This window comes from Trifolium pratense, linkage group LG5 (genome assembly GCF_020283565.1).
Source record: "Trifolium pratense cultivar HEN17-A07 linkage group LG5, ARS_RC_1.1, whole genome shotgun sequence".
In the NCBI taxonomy this organism is placed as follows: domain Eukaryota; kingdom Viridiplantae; phylum Streptophyta; class Magnoliopsida; order Fabales; family Fabaceae; genus Trifolium; species Trifolium pratense.
In genome coordinates this window covers 54,199,651-54,218,043 of record NC_060063.1, presented here as the reverse complement: position 1 = coordinate 54,218,043, position 18,393 = coordinate 54,199,651, and the positions used below count along the sequence as shown (strand labels likewise).

The window sequence follows — 18,393 nt, the reverse complement described above, 5'->3', positions numbered from 1 at the left end:
GAATCTGAAACATGATTATAGTTTTGAATACTGAAACATGATTATAGGTGGTTGATCAATCAATATATGATTATTTGTTGATTTGTTGAATAAGTTCATTTTGAAGATTGTCACTACTTTTTAGTTGAGTGTTAATGAGTACTTGGATATTGCTAATCATTGTCTTATATGTTTTTTCAGGCAACATAGAATTGCCAAGAGATGTTAGGCATTCCTTCTTAAGTGAGTCTAGCTAGCACTAATTAAGGATCAGATGAAGCAATATCACATACTAGGGAATATTTAGACATTATGTAATGTTTTGTATGTTTGAGCTACTACATTAGTTTTTTCTTTGGAGTTTCAAGTACTTGAATTAAATTTTTGATGTATGGATGTTGTAATTATATGAATGAGATTAAGTTATTCATATACTTGCATTTTAATTTTCTTACTCTTGTATGGATATTGTAATGCTTATTTAATAAGATTTAAATGAATAAAAAATGTTAAATTATTATTTAAAAAAACAAGTTTGCGACGGTTTTGTAACCGTTGCAACCTCTGCTATTAAATTTAGTGTTATTTAGGAAAAATCATAGCAACAGTTTGAAACCGTTGCAAAAACAACTGCAACGGTTGTTACGACGGTTTTCAAAACTGTCGCAGAGTTCTCTAGTGACACACAAATCAGCAACGGTTGGACAACCGTCGCAGATGTGCATTTGTGACACTTTGAACTGTCGCAAAGTGCAATTTTAACCGTCGCAAAGTACTTATTTTCTTGTAGTGGTTGTAGTAGGTTATTTAATCATTGGAAGCTAGTTGTGAGTTGAAGATTCTATGGTTGAACTTGGAAGAGTATAGTAAAAGTAAAGTCTTTTTACATTTTTGTACTTCTTTTTATTGCATGTATGGTATTTGCAAAGTGCCTCTAAATGATGGCTTAGGTTCTTTTAACACACGATAGTGATTCCAAATGGTAAAATTAACTGTACTTATAAGAATTTATATTACGTAACTAACAAGCCACATCATAATATATGAACAATAATTTCTACAAATGTGTTTGTAACATTTTCTTAGCTGGAGCAAAATCCTAAGGCAAGAAAAGTATCCGATTCCAAAATAAGCAATACAAGTCAAGTATTAAAATTTCAAACAAAATTAATAACTGCAAAACTCAATCATATGATGATTTATAAACAAACAAACACAATCACTAAGAGAATTGTGCATGAATGGAAGCCACAAAAAGGCCTTCTTCTTGTATCTCCAAGTGGCAATACTCTTCAACCAAAAGCAAAATTGTCAATAACTTCAATCCTGTATGCCAAGCTGTTCAAAAATTAACTCTCAAAGGAAAGTTTCTGATCATTTTGGATCAAAAGAAATCAGTACCTGGAAAATTTATTTCTGTTCAGATTTATAGTGGCACAGAAGTGGATCCTAGTAAGTACATTCCACACAGTAACATGTCTCAATATTCTTTTGAATGAAAAATATAATTTACTTTTTCCCTTTCAATTTTACATATTTTCTTTGGCTTACAAATGCAATTCATTTTTTTGAATAATACAATCACAATACATAATGTTAGGGGGTCAAGCATAATAATAGAGCAAACCACAATACTCGAAATTGTAGGAGTCGGACAATTTGGTTTCTCAATTGTTCCGACTGCTTCAATTTCAATGACCAAAATGGTGATTCGGTCTAAGGTGGACATCTTACTTTGTTTTCAACTTTATCTTGCATTGAACAGATACTGGTAAAGGGTGGTTGAGTGAGAAAGCATATTTTAAGGAATGTGGTAGCAAAAAACATCACCATGGCAAAGATAATGTTGAGGATACACAAACCAAAATTAAGACATATAAAGTTAAAGTACATGTTGATTCACATTTTGGAACTCCAAGAGCTTTTCTAATTCAAAACAAACACAAGAAGAAATTCTATCTTCTGTCAGCATCTATTGAGACTTGTACAAATAGAATCATTTATTTTGATTGCAATTCTTGGATTTATCCAATCAAGAAGACCAAATTTGACAGACTCTTCTTCTCAAATAGAGTAAGTTCCATCATATAACAAATGCACTTTCTTGATTTATTGGCTAATTTTTTGTTGTTAGATTGCATGAAATTATAAAGTTGTGTTCATCATGACAGTGTTATCTTCCAAGTCAAACACCTAGAGCTTTATTGGAACTAAGAAATGAAGAGCTTGATAAATTAAAAGGTAATGGAACAGGAGAAAGAATAGAAGGAGATAGAGTCTATGATTATGATTACTACAATGACCTTGGCGACCCTGACAAAGGTTTGGAGCATTTTAGACCTATCTTAGGTGGTTCAAGGTTATATCCATATCCTCGCCGAGTTAGAACAGGTCGGAAACATAGTACAGCAGGTACTTTATTTACTTCCCTTAATTTCAGTTTTATTATGTTGCAAATTTCAACTGGCATGAGTAATTGGAACCATGTTTTCGAATTATTATGATTCTCAATATTGCAAAAAGTTGTAGACATGTGAATATTGAAAAAATTTGTAGACATGTGAATCCGTAATTGTAGTTGCGATGTGATTGCGGAAATCTCTTTTGCAGATATAGATATAGATTAGGCTTAACAGTAATATTGAAATTATGTTTCATTCTTTGTTTCATGTATCTCCATGGAAAACTTTAGGTCCATCAACTGAGATTAGGCCACAAGCAACAAAATTTGACATATATGTTCCTTCAGATGAGATATTTAGCCCTAACAAATTGAAGGATCTTAAATCAAATTCTATCAATGCCATAGTACATTTACTATCTTCAAAGACAGAATCATTACCTCAACAAAGTTCTAGAAGCTTTCAATCATTTGAAGAGATACTTGGCATGATCTCTAGCAATAGGAACCAAACAATAGAGGGATGGATCAGAGACAACTTAAAGAAATTGGTGCCAAATGACTACTTAAAGGAAATAACTCATGCAATCAAGGAAAATCATCAGCATGTTCCTACCACTCAAATCATATATGGTAAAATTGATTGATATGATTTGTATGTAGATATATTAGTTAATTAGTTTCACAAAGATTAATTTTGATACACTGTCAGTGTAAAACGTTTTAGACAGTCGATAAACCACAATCAATGTGTGACTTTAACATTAGTTATGATTAAAAGTCAAACGGTTTTTAATGATTTGATGATTATGATAGACTGTGTCAAAAATCTTTACACTGACGATAATTTTATGACATTTTCTGAGATATCATATGCATTTCAGAGAATGAATGGGCTTGGAATGATGACATGGAGTTTGGACGACAAATTCTTGCAGGAACACATCCTGTCAGAATCCAGTGTTTGATGGTAATTCTTCAGAAAGAAAAACTAATGAATGTAACTAATTCATCATTATGGTTTTATAGTTGTGTAATCACAAACTTATTTGAACTCACAGTTTTGGCCTAATCATCATTGGTTTCTATATATCTACCTTTCAGACATTTCCACCTCAAAACAAATATGGAGTACAGAGTTCAATAGAACAATCAATCATAGAACAGATGCTTGAAGGATGGACACTGACTCAGGTAAGTAACAACAGTCTAGAAACTAGTCCCTTAAGTTATTTTTTGGTTTTATTTTGGTCCCTTAAATTGTTTTCATTCTACTTTGATCTCTTAAGTTACGAACGTTACTTTAGTCCCTTAAGTTTTTTCCGTTCTATTTCAGTTCTAAAGTTATAAACGTCATACACTTTAGTCTTTTTTGCTAGTTTTTCATTTAAGTCCGTGAAATGTTTCCTACATGGCATTACATTTTGATGATTAGGCGCTTGACTGAAAAAGAAGAATGATACAAGGAAAATTTTGATGGACTCAACAAAAAAACTGTCGAAAAGCACCTAATTTTATCACGACTGTCACTTAGGGACCAAAATGCAACAAAAGAAACTTAAGGGATTCAAGTGAAACTTAAAAATAACTTAAGGGACCAACGGTGTAATTTAGCTGTACATTTAATTTGCGTGTAATTAGGAGTACTTGTAAGTAGTTTATGTATCCTTCCAGTAATGTACTACATCATAGGATGAAAGTCTTATTTATTTTACTTTTTCACCACAAAATTGTTTTAGGCTTTGGAACAAGGAAGAATATTCATATTGGATCATCATGACTATCTCATGCCATATTTGAACAGAATAAATGCAAATGGGGTATGTGCTTATGCATCAAGGACACTTCTATTCTTAAGAAGTGATGGAATGCTTAAGCCACTAACAATAGAACTCAGCTTGCCAGGACCATCTCTAGCTCTTGAAGTTCATAGAATTTTTCTTCCATCAAAACAAGGAACACAAGCAGCACTTTGGCAACTTGCCAAAGCTCATGTTTTAGCTAATGAGGCTTTTTACCATCTACTAGTTAGCCATTGGTGAGTTTAATAACCGTCAGTTGACACCATAAAAAAAAGTTTTACACATGGATCCAATTATATATCTCTATATTGATATTGATATTTGTGCATATTATGAACTAGTATAACAAATTGACATACTAGTAAAATGTGACTGAACATATATGTAAAACTTTTTTATATTATCAGGTGCATAGACATTAAACTCGTTAAGTAATTCGTATAGAAAACTATAAAGGAAATGAAATAAAACTATAAAGTTATTTGTGTTATTTAATTATTCTGCAAAGAAAAGTTTTTCAGGTTATACACACATGCAGTTGTTGAACCATTTATCATTGCTACCAAAAGAAGGCTAAGTGTAATGCATCCAATCCATAAGATATTGAATCCTCATTTCAAAGACACAATGCACATAAATGCCTTGACTAGACTTATCCTTATCAACTCTGGAGGAATTCTTGAGAAACTATTGTTTCCTGGTGAAACCTGTATGCAAATAACCTGTGATCTCTATAAAGACTGGAAATTTACTGAACAAGGACTTCCTGCTGATCTAATCAAAAGGTACATTACAAACTATTATAGCTAGCTACCTTAATATCGAATCGAGATACAACTAGCATGTATCGTAAGATACTAATAACCGCGAATTGGTTTTGCAGGGGCATGGCTGTAGAAGACACAGATGAAAACAACCCAACTGGGATTCAACTTCTCATGTTGGACTATCCCTATGCCATTGAAGGACTAGAAATATGGACTGCCATCAAATCTTGGGTCAATGACTTCTGCTCACTCTTCTACAAAGATGACGAAGCCATCATAGCTGATGTTGAACTACAAGCATGGTGGTCAGAGATTCGATTTATAGGCCACGGTGACAACCATAATGAGACATGGTGGTACCAAATGACAACACTCTCAAACCTTGTGGAAGCATTAACAACTCTCATATGGATTGCTTCGGCACGCCAAGCAGTTATAAACCACCAAAAACGTACACAAAATGGTAATTATCAAACATATTATCCTACACTATGCAAGAAGTTCATTCCACTAGAAGGAACAGTTGAGTTTGGTGAGTTTCTTAAGGATCCTGATAAGTTCTTTATGAAGATGTTACCTTATAGGTTTGAGATAAGTCTTGGTTTGGCATTGGTAAATTTGCTGTCAAAAAATGCTTATGATGAAGTGTATTTGTTGAGATGCCAACCATCACATGGTTGGATAGACAATGAAATTGTTCAGAATAGATTTGCCGAGTTCAAAGAAGAACTGAAGGAGATTCAGATAAGGATTTTGCAGAGAAATAAAGATCCTAAGCTTAAGAATAGGCGTGGTTCTGCAAAAATTGATCACAATATTTTGTATCCTAAGATGCCTAGTTCTGGCTCAAGAAGATGGAATCATGGGAAGAGGAGTGTCTTATGACATATCAAGTTAATTTGTTTATAGAGTTTGTGTACACTAACTTTGTTTGCCTTGTGTAATATGTAATCTCTCACTTCAAACTATTCATCTTTAATCGTAGTTTATTAATCACTTGTTCTCCCTCCTGAAAAATTTCTCTCTTATGATGTCAATAATTATAAGGGCAATTTTGAAAAACTACACAAACTTATTGCTAAAAAAACACTCCTCTTGCCATGATTCCATCTTCTTGATCTAGAACTAGGCAAATTAACTACTTTTCTTAATAACCGTGAAAATGAGACGATGAAATAAGATGTTTTGGCTAAAAAACACTATCATGAATATTGCAATAGGAAATTTGCTATATGATCAAGCTTCCAATGTATGAAAATCATATTAATCTAATTGCCATAGCCTCATTCAAGCACTACAAATTGGAAAGTATGTAAAATCTAGTAATAAATTAGAGGTAAACATAGTATACAATATAACATCTTGTCTCCATATATACTGGTATATCATCAGTATAGTTCGTGGAAAATCCATAGCAGCGTTACTCTCTCTCTCTCTCTCATATCTTCAATCCAGCGAGAAAACGTTTATAAAAATCCAATGCTTCTTGTGGTTTATATTCTGGAACAGTATGGCCAGCTCCCTGTACAGATACAATCAAATATTATCAAGACCAAACCAACTTATCTGATGCAATTTACAATATTTATGTCATAAGAAATGCAAAATATCTTATAATACTCCGTAAGTCCTTTTAATTAGTATGCTCTAAAAGACACACGCATACCTTTATAGTCAGAAAAGTAAGATTGTTGTCATATCCTTGAGTATACCTGCAGCAAATAAAAGATAATTAACTCAATTTATAATTAAGATTGGTCTTTAATACAATATACATTGCGAAAAAAGTTTGAGGCATATTTTGATAACATGATGCAATCTTGAGGCTTCAATACCAGAAAAGTGTTCTAATATGCTTCATAATGCATGGAGTAGATCATTTTATCTTACATTTATAAACCATTTCTGAAACAGTTCCATAAATATATACAAAAGTCCTTTCATTTAACTGACGAAAATATTTAAAAATTCATTAAGTAGGATAAAATAAGAAGGAATAAGTACCCAACAACTTGACCATTGGATAGCCAAGGCCTCCATTCATCAACAATCTGGTATCCAATTGATCTCGTCCATGCTTGACTCCCCGTAAATGGAACACACATGTCATGATCACCACTGCAAGAAACACGAAACTTTCAATGTCTCCGGTAATTATGTATTTTAACCTTGTTCACATTCTGTATTCACTTTTTCAGTAGTCACAGAAAATATCAGAGACAGATACACTGATGCAAATGGAAAAAGTAGTAAATCTCGCTTTCTAAAGTGCTAAAAAAAATAAAAGACCGAACATGCAAATTTTATATCTCATAATTCATACCATCAATGGAAAAATGAATTGCACCTAAACTTACAACAATGAAGTAGTTTTGGCTACCATAAATGTATACATATACTGTAATGCTGGAAATTCACCTGAATATAAGAGCTCGATATCCTCTGGAAGTTAGGTTCTTGTGGTACTTTATCATGCTTCCGGCGTCATGATTGAAGGAAATTTTGTCTGTGCATAAATCCCAACTACTGACTACACTTTTCTGTTTCATCAAAAGGATCATTATTTAGTGCTTTAACATCCAAAATATAGAGGTATTTTACAAGAAACCTCACCTCTACAGTGTGAATTGCTTTTCTGACTGCGTCATTGTTCAACCATGCATTTGCAACAGAGCCATCCTAAAGATACCGTTAGATCGTGTTACTTGTTTTTGGCAATAATCAAGCGATGAAATCATTTAGTAGCTAAAAAGTAGATACTATATAAATGGTAAATATAAACATTTAGATAATAGTAAAGAAACATACTGTGCATGGAACATTGTTGCTATTAGTAATTTGTGGCCAAGTTGGTACATTTCCATCTCTGACAGGTGCTCTTAGAGGCCAAGCGCGACCGAACATTCTCTTCCTCACAGGATGACGTTTCTCGGTCTCACCTAACTCCCGGAAACTAGACGGCAATCTAATATACGATGTGATAATTTTATCTGCCTCAGTGCCATGATAGCATGGTTCTAGAATGTTATATACGTTCAATCCATCAATGTCCTAAAATAGAAAGAACCATCAGTTAGTGCCAAATTCACTTAGTTCATTTGATCTCAGTACTTTAATATAGTTAAATCACCTCGTCAATTTTTGAAAGCTTGTTTGTACAATTATCGTTGAGTGAGTCATAGAAATTCCCGTTACACTCGCGGTTAACCTCCTGCAACAGAATGCACCATGACTTAAGAAACATACTTAAAATATAACATCGCGAAGTTTCAAACAAAGGATAAAATTTCAAAATTCACTTAATTAAGGGGTTTATTTTCACCTCAAACAATTCATCTGATATAAGACCCATCCCATGTACAAATGGAACAAGAGCATTGCCGTCAATTTGTTCATCTGTAACCCCATTTCCAACAATGTAACCCTGCACACAACGACTTTCAGATTGCAGCTTTAGGCTTGAAATTGAAAACATTTAATCTGATCACTTAAAGATAAAGACCTTAAAATTCAGTTTCGGCGTCACTCCAGCATCGATTCCTGTGGAAAATCAAGAAAGTGAACATTACTAATGATTCAATTTCCAACACATTTGTTCACCACTTTAAGGACACAACTTCCTACCTTTCATTACTTCATAGGCAAGAGTAGGCACATAAACTCCTGCATATGACTCTCCGGCAATGAAGAAAGGATTGGAAAGGAATTCGGGATATAGTTTGAACCACTGGTTTTGTCAAAAGAAACATATGTAAGAAAATCGATAAGAATACAAATTTGTTGATTCCAATAATACATGCTAGTTGTATCCTTAACTACCTTAAGGAGAAAGGCATGTGAGTCAGACGCAGTCTTTATGTCACCGGTTACGTAATCGGTTTCATTCTTAGAGTACGAAAACCCAACACCAGCAGGAGAGTCCAAATATATAATACTGGAAACCTATAATGCAAAATCAGAATTATACACCATTTTTATCTCAAGAAAACGTAACGAGTAATTGAAGAATTAAACAAATCCACAACCTAAAACATAATCATGAGAAGAAATCATTCTTCCCTTTCAAAATTCAACAAATTTTGAAAAATTTCATACCTTGTTCCAGCTGTATGGATTAAGGTGCAGAGTCGGCAGGCTTCCCTTTGTCTTTGATGCTTCAAAATTGAAAGGACCTGAAACACATCAATTGCCATGTAATTTATAAATTGAGTTACGATTTTCAATGCCAGAAAAATTAAGAAAAACACAGTCTTGAGAATGGGCGAAGAGCTTTAAGTTGAGATCGTGATTAGTCTCACAATCGATCCAATGGACTGAAACTTGTGAGGATACTCTGTGGTACCACAAGCCAGTAGGGTGTCAAATGTCTTATTATGGCGATTTCTTACCAAAAATATATTATTCTACACACATAGTATTAAAAAGATTAGGACATGCACAAATCAAATAATAAGAATAAATAGAATAATTACCATGCTCATATATGAAGCCATCAAAGCTAGAGCATCCAGGTCCACCATTGAGCCAAAGAACCACTGGATCCTCAGAAGGTTTACCTTCCGACTCAACAAAATAGTAATACAAATTCCTTCCATGACTTTCATCCACAGTTACATACCTTCAATATCACCCAAATAAAAGGGTCACATAATCAATCAAATAATTAATTTAATTTTTTCGAAACTCAGTATCTGGCCTACAAACTGACTAATTCACAGGACAATCCCACCATCCACTTGCAAGGGCCCACTTGAAACCAGAGCAAACCTCTGCATGGCTGGCCGAACACAGAAATTGGCACCAGAAGGATTCGAATCAAAAACCTAGAGAGGAGCACACTCGGAGGTCTCAAGCCTACACCACCAGACCAACCCTTAGGGGTACAAAATCAATTAATTAAACATAACATGCATTTCTTCAATTGGCACCTGGAGGCTGGAGGATTCGAACTTGAAACCTAGAGAGGACCACACTCCGAGATCTCAAGCCTATACCACCAGGGCCGGGCCAACCCTTGGGGGTACAAAATTTACTATGAGACAACATGAATAGTGATTGCAAAAAGTGAGAATCTTTAAAGCTACCTACCCAGCATAGTGTTTGGAAGGTATTGTTCCATTGAAACCTGGAAGTTGTGTTACAATGGTACTTTCAGGTGCTGAAATTGTCAGCACAATGTTCAGATAAATGTGAAGTAAGACAAAACAGATAGTACTACCTTTTCTGTTCATCCTTGTTTGTTGGTTTCAAAACAAAAATATTAAAATTGAAAACAAAAAAAAAAACAACCTTATAAAAAACAAGACAGGTTGAAGAGCAATTTATAGGATAATCCAAGTTAAGAGTGATGATGGATCTATTACTCACTTTTTTTTTTTTTTAAGTTTCAACTTGTGATAGCTTGATTAACTTAAAAGCAAAGAGTTGTTACAGAATATAGAAACAAAATGATTCGATGAGAGAGAGATATACCTCTGAGAGGGATTCGTATTTGGTTATTATGTGATGTGACTGTTTTGGATTTATTGTAACTGAACTCGGAAGTTAAGCAAAGTGGCCTTATGGGTTACTAGCGGGCCACGCAAGCGCATTTCGCGCCTGACTGTGTCTAATTTATGTCAACAGAAAAAAAAAAATTATGTTATTGTAAGTTTGTTAATAAAAAAATTTGTTGCTACTAAAAAAATCAAGGTATTGTTAGTATTATTGTTAAGTGTTATTTTCAAATTATAGTGAAGATTAAAATGGACCAAAAAAAAGTCGGTTCAAACTTCTCAATCCCCTTTATATATTGTTATAGATGATTTTTTGTTCGAGTGAGTTATGATATTTTAATCTTAAGAAAAATCTGACAAACAAAGATGTCTTTAACGATTAATTCGGATTTTTTTAAGGACCATTGTAAAATTTAAAATGTTTTGAAGATCAACGAACTAATTAAGTCTTAAAATTATTAAAGAAAAACATTTATATTAATGAAAAAAATATTCTACATTAAAATTGAATTATTGTCACCATACGTAAAAACCAAAATTTGAATGGTGTTAAAAAATTTGTGGTGCAAGTGCAATCAAACTGTTTTTAAACTCTCTCAAATTAAACTTACACACAAAAATATAAACAACTAACCCCTCACCTTTTAGTCAAAAAAAAAGAAAAGAAAAAACTAACCCCTAGCCCATATACAATATGCTCAATGAAACTCACTTGGGTTTGGTATTGACTTAAGATATGAGAGTGTGTTTCTTCTTAAGGTGTCAAGTTATTATCTCTAGTGCCAATTTAAGTTAATTAATTTAGTTTTTTTTTAAAAAAAATGTCCGATGAGATTACAAGTAACGACTCAACCAAAACATACCATTAAACTAATGTCAAAATAAATGTTAGAAGAAGTGAAGCAAATGGACCACTTGTGATGACTAAAAAGTTGGATTTTTAAAAATAAAGTGAAGTGATGACAAAGTAGAGAAACAAGATATAAACAATAAAAATAGATTAATAGGCATGAACTTTTATTTTCCATCCCCAGGTTGTTGCATGTCCCCTGAATTTATTTATTTTTGCCATATTTATTCCTTCTAAATTTTAAAACCTAAATAACAAAAAATCAAGTTTACACATCTATTTTTTTTTCTCATAAGAAAAAAAAAAGAAATTTACACATCTATCTTTTTTTACACATCTAAATTTTAAAATGTTAGAAGTTAAGATTTTTTAAAAAAATAATCAATTTTTATATATGATATTGTGATTGAAATTGAAAATAGGATTTGTCTAACATGTGCAATATTGCACATGTTAAAGTAACCAAAAATAGTAATTATTTAATGAAAATCAATAATTATTTTTTTAAAAATCAAATATTTAATATGAAATACACAATTTTCAATACAAACTTACTATTTTAAATTTTTTAACATGTGCAAAGTTGCACATTACAGGAAAAATCCTTGAAAATATAATGGACTCAACCCATCAGCAAAGCAACAAACACACATGAAATAGAATAATTAAAACTAATTAGCATTGCATCTGCACACCAAAGCAAAGCCGCTAGAAAACAGAGGAATTATCTGATTGGGCAGGCGATCGGGAGTATCACTATTTGTGAAAATAGTTTATAACAAATAGCTTATGAACATGTAATTTTATTTAGTAACAACTTATGAATTAAAATAAAATTTTATTTGTTTGGATAAACTATTTTTTATAAACTCGGAAAGATGTCAAATCAAACGTCCCTAAGAGCTTTTTAATTGACTTGTTTGAGATGATCCACTAGTATATGTTTTGTGAGTCTTTAATAATTTGGCTTAATCGCATATTTGGTTCTTGTTTATTTTAGGTTTTAATTTGGTCTCTTATTTTTAAAAAGTTTCATGTCAGTCTTTTTGATCAAATTTTTGTTTAAATCGTCTACGTGACTAATGAATTTGCGTACAGGAACAACTTAAGAGGGTACTATGTGAAAGATTTAGAAAAAATTAACTCAAAATTTAACAAAAAGTTAGAAAAAATTAACTCTAAATTTAACAGAAAGGACGAACTTATGTTGAAATTAATAATATAAGGGACCAACTTGAAACTTTTAAAACATAAGAGACCAAATTAAAACCTAAAATAAATATAAGAGACTAAATATGCAATTAAACCAAACAATTTATAACATTATTGATAACTTTGCCCCTAAAAAAAACATTATTGATAACTTTATTTTAGCTAATTTTCATAAGTTCTTCGAGATAGTTTGTGAAAACAGCTTATAACATATTGCTAATGGCATGAGTAAGGCATGGCTTCATACCAACAGTCTAGTTTCATTATCAAGTACTCCGACATAGCTAAGTTTCCTGGTATTTTATATTTAGTAGAATTGTTTATATTTTTGTCTTAACTGAAAAATAGGTATTTATGTTACCTATGGCCAAAACTAAAGGTGATGTTTTATGTGGTTGTTTTAATTTATTTATCAAAGTTAGATTTTGGAAACACTTGATGTGTCTTTATGCCTTGAAACTTGCAATTTGTGTTACAATGGCACTTTCAGGTGCTGAAATTATCAGCACAAAGCTTAGGTAAATGTGAAGTAATAAGATCAAACATATAGTGCTACTTGTGTTTTGTTTATGCTTGTTTGTATTTTTTTGTTGATAGACGACAAGTGGAGTGACCGGGGTTCGAAACCCAGTTATAACATCCGACACTAGCAATTTTGACATTTCTGTCAATTGAGCTAGCGATTTGTGGACTCGTTCTTTTTTTTTTTTTATCAAGTAGTTTAGTGGCTAGAAATTTCACCCTTAAAATGGATAAGTGAGATTGGTCTATTAGTTACCCACTTTTTACTTTTAAGTTTCAACTTGTGATAGCTTGATTAGCTTCAAAGCCAAGAGTTGTTGCAAGAAATAGTTGCTTCAAAATTTAAGATATATTTATAAATATTTTACTTCTTGATTAAAGTATTCTTCACCAAAAAAATCTTGATTTACATATAAATAAGTTTCGACTAATTTTATGATATTGAATATTACCATTTTAGAAAACAAATCAGTTAGTGGTCTTATAGCAACTTATTTTTATGGAAAATTAAGTTAAGAGAATTGATAATACAAAAAATGTAAATTTTTTTGGCACAGTGTAATTACTTTTTAAAAACTAGAATGAGATTGATTGATTGATTAGTATAATTTAATTATTTTCTATGGAAAAATTGGTATTTGTTGTGAGTGTCGTGATTGATTTTTTTTACAAAGTCGTGATTGATTTTTATGAATGGTATGTGAACTAGGAAGATAAGCTAAGTGACGTAAATAGCATGCAACTATAGACACCATAACCCTACAATATTCTTAAATTTCAATTTTAGCCCAACACTTTTCAAAAAAAAAATTCAAAAAATCAAAAGTTCGTCTCCACTACTCTAAAAATTTGATTAAAAAACTGCTCTACACTTTCGTCCATAAGTTATAGTTCAACCGTTAATTTTATACTCCTTTCGTTCTTTTTTATAAGAATTTGGCTTAATTAGTAAAATGGTCCTTTAAAGACATTTTTTGTTTCACATTGGTACCTTAAAGAAAAAAAAGACCAAATAGGTCCCTTAAAGAAAAAAAGGTCTGAATAGGTCCCTTAAAGATATCTCCGTTAATCAGTTTGGTCCCTTAAAGACATCTCCGTTAATCAGTTTGGTCCTCGAAAAAATGGACGGAAAGGACCAAACTGATTAACGGAGATGTCTTTAAGGGACCTATTCGGACTTTTTTTTTCTTTAAGGGACCTATTCGGACCTTTTTTTTTCTTTAAGGGACCTATGTGAAACCAAAAATGTCTTTTAAGGGATTATTTTATTAATTAAGCCTAAGAATTTTTTAAAAACTACGGATATTAAGAACAGTTGTTGCAGTAATAATTTTGTCATAAAAATGTTACTATTACTAAATTATCCTTGTGTATTAATACATTCATCGTTGATTTTTCATATTCCAAGACGGGATTGTGCCGCCCTGCCTTTCGATTGATAATATTAATAAGTGGTATGTTTGAAAAAAGTGTAATAAATACATTTAAAAATTTGTAAAATGTTATATTTACGGACAGATGAAGTATCAACTAGTTTAAATTTACAATACTATCCTTTCTAGTTCTCAAGGGTGATTAACTGTTCACAAAAACAGGGCAAAAACAGACTCATATGCAAAGTTTATGTTGGGTTGCATATTTCTGTAGAGGTTTTCTATGAATTTGTGAAGTGTGTCATACGTTTGTTATCTCCAAAGTGATACTAACTTGTCTGTTGGTTTTGTATTAGTTGACCAATTCTACACAAATAATATTCAACATATAGAAAGATTAGTGAATAAGTGCTTTAATTTTTATGGACACAGAAAAATATTTTTCACTATAGATATAAAAAATTATATGGACCAAATTGATTCAAGAATATGGACAAAGCTTCCTGTCTACTTTCCTTTCTATTCTACTCATTGATTTTTCAATCCATATGTGTTGTAGCTCAAAGAGGTAATGTGGCAAAAAAAAAAAAACTAGGTTTTGGACCTAAAATAAATGATGTGGTAAAAAGAAAAGTTAAGGGTGAAAATAAAATAAAAAGTACTTAATGGATTAAAGTGAAAACACAATAAATTAAGAAACCAAATATGTAATTTAGCCTAAAACTATAATTAATTTTACTTTATTATCAACAAATCAACACACTATTTCTCAGGTATATCTAAGAGTACAATAAAAGTTTAGTTGAAAATTTATACCATGCAAAGTCCACTATAGAAGAACACAGATCCTTTGTTGAGATTGTAATTATTTTCATTTCTGTTTTTTATGTAAAAGTGAAGTGTATCATACGTCTATGTGCAAAGTTACACAACTTTATGACTCATGAGTTGAACAAGTCCAAGTCTACACAAAGATTTTTCAACTGATAGAAAGACTCAAAAGTCATGAGTCATGACTAAGTGATGAAATTTTTATGGACACAAAACATAGTTTTTTTTTGAAAATAACACAAAACATAGTTATTTACTATAAATCATAGAAACCAAATTGATTCTAGAAACCAAACATGGCTTCCTCTCTATTTCACTTTCTGCTATACTCACTGATTCTTCAATCCATCATCAGTGTTGTAGCTCAAAACAAAAGTACTATAGCCATTGGTGATTCTTTTACAGCACAAACTAACAACTCTCAATGGTTGCTTTCACCTTCTGGTGAATTTGCCTTTGGTTTTCTTCCACTTGAAGGCACTGATCTTTTTTTGCTTTCCATTTGGTATGCCAAAATTTCTGACAAAACTGTTGTGTGGTATGCTAATAGAGACAGTCCTGCACCAAAAGGTTCAAAAGTGGAACTCAATGCCAATGATGGCTTGGTGATAACTTCTCCAAATGGTGACAGTTTGTGGAATACTGAAGGACTCAACGCTAAAGTTTCTAACGGTGTGTTCAATGATACCGGCAACTTTGTGCTTAAGGGTGAAAAACTCAACAGTGTTTGGGAGACTTTCCAGTCTCCTAGTGACACCTTCTTGCCTACTCAGACTCTCCAAAAGGGTGGAAAACTTTCTTCAAGGCTTAAGGAGACAAATTTCAGTAAAGGAAGGTTTGAGCTTCTTTTACAAGATGATGGTAATCTTGTTATGCATTCTATTAATTTACCATCTGGTTATGCCAATGAAAACTACTATGAAAGTGGAACTGTTGGTTCCAATACATCAAGTGCTGGAACTCAATTGGTCTTTGACAGATCAGGGTACTTGTATGTCAAGGGAGAGAACAATGAGAAATACAATGTGTCAGAAGGAGTGAATAAAGTCTCTACCACTGATTTTTACCTTAGAGCAACTCTTACTTTTGATGGAGTGTTCACACTTTACAAGCATCCAAAGAGTTCAACTCAGAGTGAAGGCTGGACCATAGTATGGTCTAAACCTGATAATATATGTAATCATGTTGATAATGAAGGGAGTGGTGTTTGTGGATATAATAGCTTCTGCACTTTGGGAGATGATAAGAGACCAATATGTCAGTGTCCACAACGCTACGTACTGGTTGATCCTGATGATCCAAATGGTAGCTGCAAGCCAGACTTCATACAAGGATGTGCAGAAGATGAACTAAGTAAAAACAGAAATGATCTCTATGACTTTAAGATTTTGATTGACACCGATTGGCCTATGGCAGATTCTGTGCTTCAAAGGCCTTTTACTGAAGAAGCATGTAAGAAATCTTGCATGGAAGATTGCTTTTGTTCTGTGGCTATTTTCAGGTTAGGTGATAGTTGTTGGAAGAAGAAGTTACCACTCTCAAACGGGAAAGTTGATAAAACTCTTAATGGTGCTAAGGCCTTCTTGAAAGTGAGAAAAGATAATATATCCCTTGCTGGTGTTCCTCAAAATCCAACCAATGTGACAAAGAATAATAATAGGGAAACTTTGGTTTTGGTTCTTTCTGTGCTTTTTGGTAGCTCTGCTATTCTAAATGTTGTATTCATTGTCGCAATATGTGTCAGCGCCTCCTTCATTTTTCAGTACAAAAAGAAGCTTAGAAGAGTTAGCAAGAATGACACTTCTGTTGAAATTCAATCCAATTTGCGTTGTTTCACTTATAAAGAACTTGAAGAAGCTACCAATGGGTTTTACAAAGAGCTTGGAAGGGGAGCTTTCGGTATTGTTTATGAAGGAGTCATCAACACAGGTTCCAGAACTCGTGTGGCAGTGAAGAAGTTGAACAATTTTTTGCTGGATCAAGCTCATAGGGAATTCAGGAATGAACTGAATGTCATTGGTCTCACTCATCACAAGAACTTGGTTCGTTTACTTGGATTTTGTGAGGGTGGAAGTGAAAGATTGCTTGTTTATGAGTTCATGAGCAATGGCACTTTGGCAAGTTTTCTTTTCAACGATGAGATATTGAAACCTAGTTGGAAACTAAGGCTAGAACTTGCAATAGGAATAGCTAGAGGACTTGTGTATTTACATGAAGAGTGCATCACTAGGATCATCCATTGTGACATAAAGCCTCAAAACATACTCCTTGATGATTACTTTAATGCAAGAATTTCTGACTTTGGATTAGCCAAATTGTTGAACATGAATCAAAGCAAAACCAACACTGGCATAAGGGGAACAAAAGGGTATGTTGCACTTGAATGGTTTAAAAACTCGCCTATCACAGCTAAGGTTGATGTGTATAGTTTTGGTGTAGTGCTACTTGAGATAATTTCATGTAGAAGATGTGTTGAAGAAATGGAGCAAGAAGATGAAGAGCAGGCTATCTTAACTGATTGGGCTTATGATTGCTACAAAGATGGTGCTGTAGATGCATTGGTTGAGGGTGACATTGAGGCATTGGCGGACAAGGAAAAGTTGGAGAAATTGGTAATGATTGCTATTTGGTGTGTTCAAGAGGATCCATACCTTAGACCAACCATGAGAAATGTGATACATATGCTTGAAGGTACTGTTGAAGTGCCAGTTCCACCATACCCCTCACAAATTAGTGTTCAATATTCTATAAATTAATAAGTAGGTTAGCATGATTGGCAACTTGTGATAATCCTTGTTGTGCTGTTTTAAGGGTACTCTAATATTTTCATTTATGTCTTGTTTGTCATTATATTGTTTTATGTTCCTTCAACATTAGTATTTGAGCTTCAAGATTGATTAGTTTACTTTGTATGAACAACTTGATTACACGGTTGTTTTATTTTTGGATTAAGTTAAGTCTAATAATCATGTGTTTTGTACCCCAAAAAGTGCACATGTAAATAGTTTACATTAAAAGCATAAACCAACAATTGTAAGATGAGTTTAATTTTGATAAACAGTTTTACATTTGTCAGCAAATCACAATCAATCATATGTGTGACTAACAATTCAAGGTACTTGATCAAACTTTTACAGTAGATTCTGATTGAAAATCAGAAT

General features: G+C 32.6%; 3 protein-coding genes across 4 annotated transcripts; 2 read left to right on the top strand and 1 right to left on the bottom strand.

The window, feature by feature from the left end:
* The first annotated feature begins 1,115 nt into the window (after positions 1-1,115).
* LOC123883213 (linoleate 9S-lipoxygenase-like) lies at positions 1,116-6,070 on the top strand. Of its 2 annotated transcripts, none has more exons than XM_045931955.1 (9): positions 1,116-1,431; positions 1,745-2,052; positions 2,151-2,370; positions 2,672-3,013; positions 3,265-3,350; positions 3,485-3,574; positions 4,120-4,418; positions 4,704-4,967; positions 5,066-6,070. In XM_045931955.1, the coding sequence occupies exons 1-9, from the start codon at positions 1,221-1,223 to the stop codon at positions 5,832-5,834; spliced, it is 2,589 nt and encodes an 862-aa protein (XP_045787911.1). In that variant the 5' UTR covers positions 1,116-1,220; the 3' UTR covers positions 5,835-6,070. The 2 variants fall into 2 exon arrangements, with proteins under 2 accessions (XP_045787911.1, XP_045787910.1); XM_045931954.1 differs by having other exon boundaries at positions 2,151-2,391; positions 5,066-6,069.
* Positions 6,071-6,187: 117 nt separating this feature from the next.
* LOC123883214 (serine carboxypeptidase-like 20) lies at positions 6,188-10,442 on the bottom strand. The gene is made up of 14 exons (XM_045931956.1): positions 10,038-10,442; positions 9,422-9,567; positions 9,045-9,121; positions 8,769-8,891; positions 8,574-8,676; positions 8,452-8,489; positions 8,272-8,373; positions 8,080-8,160; positions 7,758-8,000; positions 7,563-7,628; positions 7,368-7,489; positions 6,954-7,067; positions 6,616-6,661; positions 6,188-6,471 (listed from the first exon to the last, which is right to left on the bottom strand). Exons 1-14 carry the CDS (start codon positions 10,178-10,180, stop codon positions 6,388-6,390), a joined length of 1,488 nt encoding a protein of 495 aa, XP_045787912.1. The 5' UTR covers positions 10,181-10,442; the 3' UTR covers positions 6,188-6,387.
* A 4,982-nt stretch (positions 10,443-15,424) lies between these two features.
* Positions 15,425-18,132, top strand: LOC123883211 (G-type lectin S-receptor-like serine/threonine-protein kinase LECRK2). Its single transcript, XM_045931951.1, is given in 2 exon segments — positions 15,425-17,954; positions 17,956-18,132. Coding segments are annotated over 2 exon segments (2,454 nt in total). The 5' UTR covers positions 15,425-15,528; the 3' UTR covers positions 17,984-18,132.
* Positions 18,133-18,393: the final 261 nt, after the last annotated feature.